This window comes from Cibotium barometz, chromosome 2 (genome assembly GCF_041138505.1).
Source record: "Cibotium barometz isolate CiBa-2024 chromosome 2, ASM4113850v1, whole genome shotgun sequence".
Taxonomy (NCBI): domain Eukaryota; kingdom Viridiplantae; phylum Streptophyta; class Polypodiopsida; order Cyatheales; family Cibotiaceae; genus Cibotium; species Cibotium barometz.
Genome location: NC_141047.1, coordinates 34,043,897 through 34,054,644, shown reverse-complemented (window position 1 = coordinate 34,054,644; position 10,748 = coordinate 34,043,897). Strand labels below are relative to the sequence as shown.

At 39.4% G+C, this 10,748-nt stretch overlaps 2 protein-coding genes across 2 annotated transcripts; one reads left to right on the top strand and one right to left on the bottom strand.

Annotated features, from left to right (window-relative positions):
• Positions 1-1,139: 1,139 nt before the first annotated feature.
• LOC147640978 (uncharacterized) lies at positions 1,140-2,525 on the bottom strand. Its single transcript, XM_086809395.1, has 3 exons — positions 2,186-2,525; positions 2,014-2,082; positions 1,140-1,908 (listed from the first exon to the last, which is right to left on the bottom strand). Exons 1-3 carry the CDS (start codon positions 2,408-2,410, stop codon positions 1,444-1,446), a joined length of 759 nt encoding a protein of 252 aa, XP_086665521.1. The 5' UTR covers positions 2,411-2,525; the 3' UTR covers positions 1,140-1,443.
• Positions 2,526-9,135: 6,610 nt separating this feature from the next.
• On the top strand, positions 9,136-10,381 carry LOC147640977 (uncharacterized). Its single transcript, XM_086809381.1, has 3 exons — positions 9,136-9,461; positions 9,565-9,633; positions 9,739-10,381. Exons 1-3 carry the CDS (start codon positions 9,237-9,239, stop codon positions 10,141-10,143), a joined length of 699 nt encoding a protein of 232 aa, XP_086665507.1. The 5' UTR covers positions 9,136-9,236; the 3' UTR covers positions 10,144-10,381.
• Positions 10,382-10,748: the final 367 nt, after the last annotated feature.

Sequence of the window (10,748 nt, the reverse complement as noted above, 5' to 3'; positions counted from 1 at the left end):
TTTGTTATTCTCTCAAATAGTGAAATATGTTGAACATGTGGTATTTGTTAAAACATGAGGGAATGGTCTCTCTCTCTGTCTCTCTGTCTCTCTCTCTCTCTCTCACCATCTAATCTCAACATGGTATTAGAGCAAGTTTGAACCTCTCTCTCTCTCTCTCTCTCTCTCTCTCTCTCTCTCTCTCTCTCATGGCTATGTTTTTGATGTTGCAACCTCCGTGAATATTGTTGCTGCCATCATCATCATGATCATCATTATGGTTGCATTTCTCATGATGAGATTTCCATAAGCACCTAATAGCTATGTTTTTTCTTAGCACCAGCCTAAAACTTAACGTTAGACATATCCCTTCATTTTTAGTGCACGATGTTGTTGTCCCCTAGTGGTTCCACCGTGATCCGTTGTGATCCGTATCTCTCTCTCTCTCTCTCTCTCTCTCTCTCTCATGGCTTTGTTTTTGATGCTGCAACCTCAGTGAATATTGTTGCTGCCATCATTATCATTATGGTTGCATTTCTCATGATGAGATTGCCATAATCACCAACATAATAGCTATGTTTTTTCTTAGCACCAGCCTAAAACGTAACCTCAAGAAAAAGTAGTATTAAGTCATTTACCAAAACAAGGTAATGAGCTTCAAACTTCTCAGCATCAGTATCATCACAATGCGTGGTTCTTTAAAAATCTTGGAAAGTGAAGCTTTAAGAGAATAGTATGGGTACTGGTTTTTTGAAGATACACCACCAAGTACAGTACCAGTTGCATAATAATTGGTGGTGTATCTTCAAAAAACCAGTACCCATACTATTCTCTTAAAGCTTCACTTTCCAAGATTTTTAAAGAACCATGCATTGTGATGATACTAATGTAGAGAAGTTTGAAGCTCATTACCTTGTTGGTAAATGACTTAATACTACTAGTTCTTCTCTCTCCCTTGGGAGGACAAGGGGGGAATCTTGCTACGGCTAAAGGTGTTTGTGATGTTTGTGATGTGATCAATGTGAAGACTCAAGAAAAGATCAATATTCAAGTGGAAGACTGCTCATGCTGTTTGTGATGTCATCAATGTGAAAACTCAAGCAAAACCAATAGCACGACTGAACATGAAAAAACAAGAAACTTATATTTCTTCTCATTCAAACTGTGGTTGATCTCGACTGATTGTAATGCAGTGTGACTCACCAAACCCACACAAAAAAGGGTAAACCTTTTTTCTAAACAATAATATTAGGCACATTTAGGCACACTGTCAAAGAAACACATGCACATGTAATAAAACTGAATAGACGAGGGCAGAATGTTGGAATAGTAATCTAGTCCAAGATGATATTAACCGCCCCCTTGCATGAGACATGTTCCTTGCTATATATGTAACTAGCTCATTCTGTTTCTCTCCCGTGTCTGTGAGCATCCTCGATTTACTCAGGCCACTAGGCCTCTCTTCTAATTCCCACCAACAGTGGGTAGATCGGTTGCTACAAGGACGACCTCATACAATCCAAAACCCATCTGCGCACCAAGGCTTCTCCAGTACCATTCCGCAGGGGAGCCAGATGGAGAGGTAAAGAAAGCGACCGCAGCTTGCTCACTCTGCCAGACCCCCAGCCCCACCATTTTTCCCAAGCCGCAATCTACGCCACAATCCAAGGACCTGTAGAAGGTGCAGGAAAGCAGCCCCTCCACTTGGTGGAAGTAAGCCTTGGTGATGGCCAAGCAAGCGTAGGAAAGCAGCTCCTCCGGATTCAATTCTGGCCGATCGGCAATTAGTGTGACGTTCCGCAAGTGCACCACGTCGCCCTTTGTCAGTTGCGGTCTTTTGTCTAATTTAGAGTCCCAGCAGGAGACCTCGTACCAGCTCACGTCTATGGCGTCTGCCAAGGAAGAGATAGCCTTCTCATAAGCATTCACCTGCGCAAAGTTTAAAGAGGTCCACGTTGGATCAGCTAGCTGGTGCATGTTGAGATTAGTAAAGTTAGAGAGCATTAACGATGTGTATTAGGTTAAGGGTGGTACCTTGGGGTGCTTATTGCAAGGACCGTCTTCAGGAGTCAATCCCTTATCCCAAATGGAGTAGACGGCGACCTGCGTAAGAATCGACGCTTATTGAACTCAGGCGATTTGATTGAATTATTGTGTGGTTCAGCTTTATTATATGAAAGTAAGTGATGGTGTGTGTAGTTAATACCGAAGTGGAACTGAGGCTCTTGAGGATTGCCGAGCGGACGAAGCCTGTGGAGTGGAAGGAGAGGGCCAGCGAGGAGAGGCGGACGATGACGTGGTGGGTTGTGAAGGGCGGGCGGGGTTTGAAGATGCCCACCGAGACCCAGGCCGAGGAGGAGTCCACGCACACACCCAAGCTGGAGCACGACGTGTTGCTGCTACAGCTGCGGCTAGCAGTTCCGGGCATCATCGACGCAGCAGCAGAGCCGCGAGCCTTGTATATAAATGTAAAGAAGAAATAATGAGAACTGTATTACCCAGGTTAGACCTAAATGGACTGCGTCGTATATATGTGTGTGTGTTTATCGGATCATCCTATCCTACCTATGGGAACACGAGAACTCTGCCGGGTGTCTTCCGTCACCAGTGACAACGTAAACAATGGCAGCGTGTTGTTTCGCCTGTTGACGGAGGCTTGTACGTCTTTTACCCTAGGTGCCGGTTAACGATTCGACTACAGATGAGGTGGATCGGACTTTCTTTGGCCAGAAAGTCGGGGTCACGACTCACTGCTTACCCATTGGACGGTTCTGACAACAAAACTTACCCTTGCCCAAGCGTGTCAGCTTGCAACACGTGTGACGTTCTTTTTTCCCTTTTTGAAAATTTCCTGGTTTTGTGATGTAATACATTTTTTTCCGAGTAAATTATTTGTCTTCTATTTGGAGCTACATTTTTAAGGATAATGAAAACTCCCATTTCAAAAAGTGGCACTAGTTTGAATCTATTATTTTCTGACAATTTTGACAAGCAAATATTGATTTTAGCATTGAATGCATGCATGTTGTACAAGGGGTGGTGTGGCCAATGCCACTTGGATCATGGGCCATTACATGTCTAGAATTGAGGCTATTCTATATACCCTTAATTGACGCTATCCTGTATGCTCCTATAGAGCCATATCAAGGGTAGGTTTAGTTGGCTACTCGCGTCATCAAATTTTACACCCCTCTACATTTTTTAAAAGTGAAATCTTAGAAAGAAGTGCTTCAAAATTTTCTTTTCTAGGATATATCTACATGACCAAGAAACCAGTGAGTAAACAACATTGTCAACATTCATGATGCTGACTACATCCCAAATAGAGGTATGAAAAATATTAGAGGCATAAGAGGGTCTAACTTGCAACATTACTCGGGGAGTTCACTATAAGTAAGCCCTCTATATCACGTGCGTTCAAAGCCTATTTTAAAAATCCCTTATCTGTGAATTTTTCATGAGTAAAATATACCCTTCTTCAATTCAACCTATGAATACCCCCTTTAAATGGTACCCTTATGTATGTAAAAAATGTGTAAAAAAGAGTATTTTAAAAATCGCTTCTGTTGAGCCCATGTGCTACGCTTACGTATTTATAAGTGACCCCTCCACCGGGAGCAACTTTATGTCCTATACAAAAGAAAAAAAGTGATTTTGATGTGCCAATATTTTTGTATGAAGATTTAATATCGTATAAAAGCCTCGATAAAAGCATGGTATGAATAGTCCACATTTAATAAAAATTTGTACTCTAGAATTTACAACCATGAAGCTATAGGACATATTAAGGTTCTTTTATGCATAATAATTCTAAAGTAAACATTGTACTACTACTTGATGATTGAAAACTCTAGACTATAGAATTATTATGCATAAAAGAATCTTAATATGTACTACTCGATGATCCTAAGGAAAAAAAGTTTGACTACACCTTTGTTGCTTTTATAGAGAACCCTGAGGGGACAAGGCCCACAATAACACTATATTCGTGAGTTTGGGAATTTCCCAACTCCCATTTTTTGAATACTAAAAAGGTGGGACCTGGATAACATGCCTATAAGTTTTTCAAAACCATATCATGTGACCTATTGTTGGAAAGCGCTTGGAAAATGGAATCTAGTGAGCTATAGAGCGTTCAATTTGGAGTAACGGTGTTCAACAAATACCACATGTTCAACATATTTCACTATTTGAGAGAATAACAAATAATACTTAGCTCACAAGCATGACTCCAAGATTGGGTGCAATAGCCCCCCTAATTCATGTAGCTCAACTTCCACGACATGAGTATTTTTGAGAATTGTATTCAATTAGTAGCCTAAGGAGCTATTATTAGTTGTGTGTACAAAATTAGGCTTTCTTTTCCACTTTTACAAAAATAGCTCAAACACTAGAGCTTGTTCACATACTAAGTGTAAATAATCAAAACTCTTCTAGCATATGTGTTAGGAATATAGCAACGCCATGCACAAGCATTCATAAATAATTTGTACAAACATTTGGCACTTGGCCAACAAAAATAACTCATAAAATAACCTTGTGCTCATTCCCACATAACCTTGTGCACATTTGCACATTCTATTAAGTGAATTTCTGCACACATTAAATCAAGCGTATTTTTCTATGATCATTATGCATGAACAATATGATAAAATATATACATCTAACAGTCCTCCCATTTGAGGAAGGAACTGTCCTCAATTGTGTAGAAGAAAATGCTACAACAGCAAAACTCGTGCGGCACCTAAATTGGTGACTCGCACTCATCATCAAATCATATAATAATACAAAATAACATGATATGGACAAGATCCCTTATGTGCAACACAATCAGTGCTAATCACCTATTTCTGTAAACATATCGCAATTAATTGTACATCTCTACAATTAATCCCAATATGAAACGTTGATAGGCACAAACACAACATATATTCACCACTTATTTCACTATGATGAGAGTATCATCGTACACATCATCTAGCATGGTGTGAGTTACCACTTGTTACACTCCAATGAGCATGGCACATCAGTTGAATAAACCACTTGTTTTACTTCGACCGTGTGCAGTTGTCTAGCATAGTCCACTTGTTTCACTTTGACCACAATACAGTTGCCAAGCATGGCACTACTTGTTACACCTCAACAACATACCACTAGTCACCCACAGTATTTAATGTGTAGTCACCCACACACTAGCGCCTGGGAATCCCGTACAACTAAAGGGTGGACATTATGTAACAAAAAATCTAATTATGGTGCCTTGGGCTGTTTTTTTGGAGAAAATATAAAAAATACTAATGTGTTGAAAGAGGAGCTACAGACACCAGGGGAGGGGTGATTACACCTAATGTTTTGTCTTATGTTAATTTTCTTCATGTCGCTTATGTACTTTGATATGATTTTACCATGGTTAGGTCATTCACACATGCCATTTGATTCTAGTTTAAAAGGTAAGTGAGTGGTGAGAAATTTCTACTTGTACCAAAATCCTATCAAATTATGAACTATCCATCTGCGCTCCTACCTAGATACTTTAGAGTGATGACCATCCATGTGTGTCCACATCAACCAATATTCTAAGGTTGATATCCATGATGTTATAAACTATACCATATTTTCCCCATGTAGTCATGTGTCATACCAGCATACAAATCTATATCAACTATGAATATCCTAGCTGCCATGTTGTGAACTGTTACAAACCGCTTAGAGGCAATTGATCCATAGAGCCATGTCATTGACACTTAATAGGTTTAGTCAGCACGTCATATTCAAACTTTTAGCAAAATTTGGTTTAGTTTGTTTTTCTTTCTCAACACCTCCACTTAAGCCTAAATCCATTTATACAACTTCCAAATTTTCTTTAATTATTGAAGTTTTTGCATCGTGAGTGCCTTGGTGGAGATGTATGCTAATTGGCTATGTGTATACTCTGCCTAATTAAATTGAACTTTGTATATATATATATATACTTTGGTCCTCTCTCTCTCTCTCTCTCTCTCTCTCTCCCTCCCTCCCTCTTACATAGACATATGCATGTGTAAAAGAAGCAACAATGTGCTCATTTATTCAACATGTTAAAGTATATTAAACTATTCAAGTTATGTTAATGGCTTCTTTTGTTTACAAAAACCTAATTGCCTAGCTGTTTTGTGGAATACATTGAGTTCAATAGGTTCACAATAAAAAAAACATGGAAAACCTTATAGATTTAGATTTATGATACCAGGCCTATCTGGGAGTTTAGAGAGACAGAGGGAGAGGGAGGGAAGGAGGGAGAGAGAACTTAAGGATCTTACTATGCACCACCATCATGAAGAAGCCATAACTTTCTCTCATGATAACTTTGCTAGAAAACTTTTTTAGGGCTTCTTATATGCAATGGCCATTCAATTTGGAGCATGAATCCAACCTACAAAGCCATGCAATCTGGAGGATGAAGTCAAAACTAAGATGATAGTGGAGTTCTAGACAAATTTAAGCTATCTATAATGACATTTTGAAACATTGTTCTTTGAACAAGGTTGGGTAAAACATAGATTAGAGGCATTAGGCATTCTTTTAGACATTTTTAAACATTTCAATGTACTTACATGTATATTTTCGAGTGAGAAACGGATGGTTCTAATGTGCATTAGAACGATTTACAAAAGTAAGAGTACTCCATGGGGAGCTCCAAATATATGCAAGTTGATCTATAGCTAGATTTTATCCACATAAATGTTTGGACCTTGAGACTATTACCTTACAAGTTCTTTAAATTTTCACATTTCTTAATGCTCTTTTGAGCTACTATTATGGTAGAAATATGATAATGAAAGTTTTATGATTTTGGACTATCGTCATATGAATATGTAGTAATATATCAACTTTAGAATTATTATGCATAAAAAAATCTTAATATGTCCTACTTGATGACTCAAACTTCTAGACTATATGTTTTCGATCATGATTTAGACTGTCTAGAATTATTATGCATAAAAGAATCTTAATATGTCCTACTTGATGATTCAAACTTCTAGACGATAGAAATTTGAATCATCAAGTAGGACATATTAAGATTCTTTTATGCATAATAATTCTATAGTCTAGAATTTTCAATCATCATCATCAAGTAGGACAATGTCAACTTTAGAATTATTATGCATAAAAGAACCTTAATATGTCCTGTAGCTTGATGGTTGAAAATTATAAATAAAGATTGTTTTTACACGTGGACTATTCATACCATGCTTTTATGAGGCTTTTGTACGATATAAAATCTTCATACAAAAATATTAGCACATCCAATTACTTTGTATATGACATAAAGTTGCAAGGTATACCCTCTTATGCCTATAATATTGTTTATACATGGCGCCAATGTCATGAATGTTGTTGTTTACTCACTGGTTTCTTGGTCATGTAGATATATCGTAGAAAAAGATTTTCTTTTTGGGAAACAATAGTAAGTATCTATATTAGCTAGAAAACCAAGTACACCAGTAAGTCATGTACATCAGAAATTTTTTCCATTCAGTCCTCTACTTGCACACTTTGCTTTATTTAGAAGTTTACAAAGCAATGCCCAACTCTCCTCCTCCAACAGAAAGCTAGACTGCTCCCAAGAAATCTGATAACCCATCATAATGCAGGCCTCCATAATGGCCTCAGTGGTACACCCCCTTGAGGTCTGGTTTTCCAGAATGTCCCTGTTCTTTGACCAGATTTTCATTGTGGGCCTCGTCCCCACAGGGTTCTCTATAAAAGCAACAAAGGTGTAGTCAAACTTTTTTTCCTTAGGATCATCAAGTAGGACATATTAAGATTCTTTTATGCATAATAATTCTATAGTCTAGAGTTTTCAATCATCAAGTAGTAGTACAATGTTTACTTTAGAATTATTATGTATAAAAGAACCTTAATATGTCCTATAGCTTCATGGTTGTAAATTCTAGAGTACAAATTTTTATTAAATGTGGACTATTCATACCATGCTTTTATTGAGGCTTTTATACCATATTAAATCTTCATACAAAAATATTGGCACATCAAAATCACTTTTTTTCTTTTGTATAGGACATAAAGTTGGTCCCGGGGGAGGGGTCACTTATAAATACGTAAGCGTAGCACATGGGCTCAACAGAAGCGATTTTTAAAATACTCTTTTTTACACATTTTTTATATACATAAGGGTACCATTTAAAGGGGGTATTCATAGGTTGAATTGAAGAAGGGTATATTTTACTCATGAAAAATTCACAGATAAGGGATTTTTAAAATAGGCCTTGAACGCACGTGATATAGAGGGCTTACTTATAGTGAACTCCCCGAGTACTGTTGCAAGTTAGACCCTCTTATGTCTCTAATATTTTTCATACCTCTATTTGGGATGTAGTCAGCATCATGAATGTTGACAATGTTGTTTACTCACTGGTTTCTTGGTCATGTAGATATATCCTAGAAAAGAAAATTTTGAAGCACTTCTTTCTAAGATTTCACTTTTAAAAAATGTAGAGGGGTGTAAAATTTGATGACGCGAGTAACCAACTAAACCTACCCTTGATATGGCTCTATAGGAGCATACAGGATAGCATCAATTAAGGGTATATAGAATAGCCTCAATTCTAGACATGTAATGGCCCATGATCCAAGTGGCATTGGCCACACCACCCCTTGTACAACATGCATGCATTCAATGCTAAAATCAATATTTGCTTGTCAAAATTGTCAGAAAATAATAGATTCAAACTAGTGCCACTTTTTGAAATAGGATTTTTCATTATCCTTAAAAATGTAGCTCCAAATAGAAGACAAATAATTTACTCGGAAAAAAATGTATTACATCACAAAACCAGGAAATTTTCAAAAAGGGAAAAAAGAACGTCACACGTGTTGCAAGCTGACACGCTTGGGCAAGGGTAAGTTTTGTTGTCAGAACCGTCCAATGGGTAAGCAGTGAGTCGTGACCCCGACTTTCTGGCCAAAGAAAGTCCGATCCACCTCACCTGTAGTCGAATCGTTAACCGGCACCTAGGGTCAAAGACGTACAAGCCTCCGTCAACAGGCGAAACAACACGCTGCCATTGTTTACGTTGTCACTGGTGACGGAAGACACCCGGCAGAGTTCTCGTGTTCCCATAGGTAGGATAGGATGATCCGATAAACACACACACATATATACGACGCAGTCCATTTAGGTCTAACCTGGGTAATACAGTTCTCATTATTTCTTCTTTACATTTATATACAAGGCTCGCGGCTCTGCTGCTGCGTCGATGATGCCCGGAACTGCTAGCCGCAGCTGTAGCAGCAACACGTCGTGCTCCAGCTTGGGTGTGTGCGTGGACTTCTCCTCGGCCTGGGTCTCGGTGGGCATCTTCAAACCCCGCCCGCCCTTCACAACCCACCACGTCATCGTCCGCCTCTCCTCGCTGGCCCTCTCCTTCCACTCCACAGGCTTCGTCCGCTCGGCAATCCTCAAGAGCCTCAGTTCCACTTCGGTATTAACTACACACACCATCACTTACTTTCATATAATAAAGCTGAACCACACAATAATTCAATCAAATCGCCTGAGTTCAATAAGCGTCGATTCTTACGCAGGTCGCCGTCTACTCCATTTGGGATAAGGGATTGACTCCTGAAGACGGTCCTTGCAATAAGCACCCCAAGGTACCACCCTTAACCTAATACACATCGTTAATGCTCTCTAACTTTACTAATCTCAACATGCACCAGCTAGCTGATCCAACGTGGACCTCTTTAAACTTTGCGCAGGTGAATGCTTATGAGAAGGCTATCTCTTCCTTGGCAGACGCCATAGACGTGAGCTGGTACGAGGTCTCCTGCTGGGACTCTAAATTAGACAAAAGACCGCAACTGACAAAGGGCGACGTGGTGCACTTGCGGAACGTCACACTAATTGCCGATCGGCCAGAATTGAATCCGGAGGAGCTGCTTTCCTACGCTTGCTTGGCCATCACCAAGGCTTACTTCCACCAAGTGGAGGGGCTGCTTTCCTGCACCTTCTACAGGTCCTTGGATTGTGGCGTAGATTGCGGCTTGGGAAAAATGGTGGGGCTGGGGGTCTGGCAGAGTGAGCAAGCTGCGGTCGCTTTCTTTACCTCTGGAGAAGCCTTGGTGCGCAGATGGGTTTTGGATTGTATGAGGTCGTCCTTGTAGCAACCGATCTACCCACTGTTGGTGGGAATTAGAAGAGAGGCCTAGTGGCCTGAGTAAATCGAGGATGCTCACAGACACGGGAGAGAAACAGAATGAGCTAGTTACATATATAGCAAGGAACATGTCGCATGCAAGGGGCCTGAAGGTGACGGTTAATATCATCTTGGACTAGATTACTATTCCAACATTCTGCCCTCGTCTATTCAGTTTTATTACATGTGCATGTGTTTCTTTGACAGTGTGCCTAAATGTGCCTAATATTATTGTTTAGAAAAAAGGTTTACCCTTTTTTGTGTGGGTTTGGTGAGTCACACTGCATTACAATCAGTCGAGATCAACCACAGTTTGAATGAGAAGAAATATAAGTTTCTTGTTTTTTCATGTTCAGTCGTGCTATTGGTTTTGCTTGATTTTTCACATTGATGACATCACAAACAGCATGAGCAGTCTTCCACTTGAATATTGATCTTTTCTTGAGACTTCACATTGATGACATCACAAACATCACAAACACCTTTAGCCGTAGCAAGATTCCCCCCTTGTCCTCCCAAGGGAGAGAGAAGAACTAGTAGTATTAAGTCATTTACCAACAAGGTAATGAGCTT

Bases quoted from the DNA above. Each gene is read 5' to 3' on its own strand.
- LOC147640978 (XM_086809395.1), bottom strand. From the start codon at position 2,410: ATGATGCCCGGAACTGCTAGCCGCAGCTGTAGCAGCAACACGTCGTGC. The intron at 2,083-2,185 runs GTATTAACTACA...ATTCTTACGCAG, and splicing joins AGAGCCTCAGTTCCACTTCG to GTCGCCGTCTACTCCATTTG. The intron at 1,909-2,013 runs GTACCACCCTTA...AACTTTGCGCAG, and splicing joins CTTGCAATAAGCACCCCAAG to GTGAATGCTTATGAGAAGGC.
- LOC147640977 (XM_086809381.1), top strand. From the start codon at position 9,237: ATGATGCCCGGAACTGCTAGCCGCAGCTGTAGCAGCAACACGTCGTGC. The intron at 9,462-9,564 runs GTATTAACTACA...ATTCTTACGCAG, and splicing joins AGAGCCTCAGTTCCACTTCG to GTCGCCGTCTACTCCATTTG. The intron at 9,634-9,738 runs GTACCACCCTTA...AACTTTGCGCAG, and splicing joins CTTGCAATAAGCACCCCAAG to GTGAATGCTTATGAGAAGGC.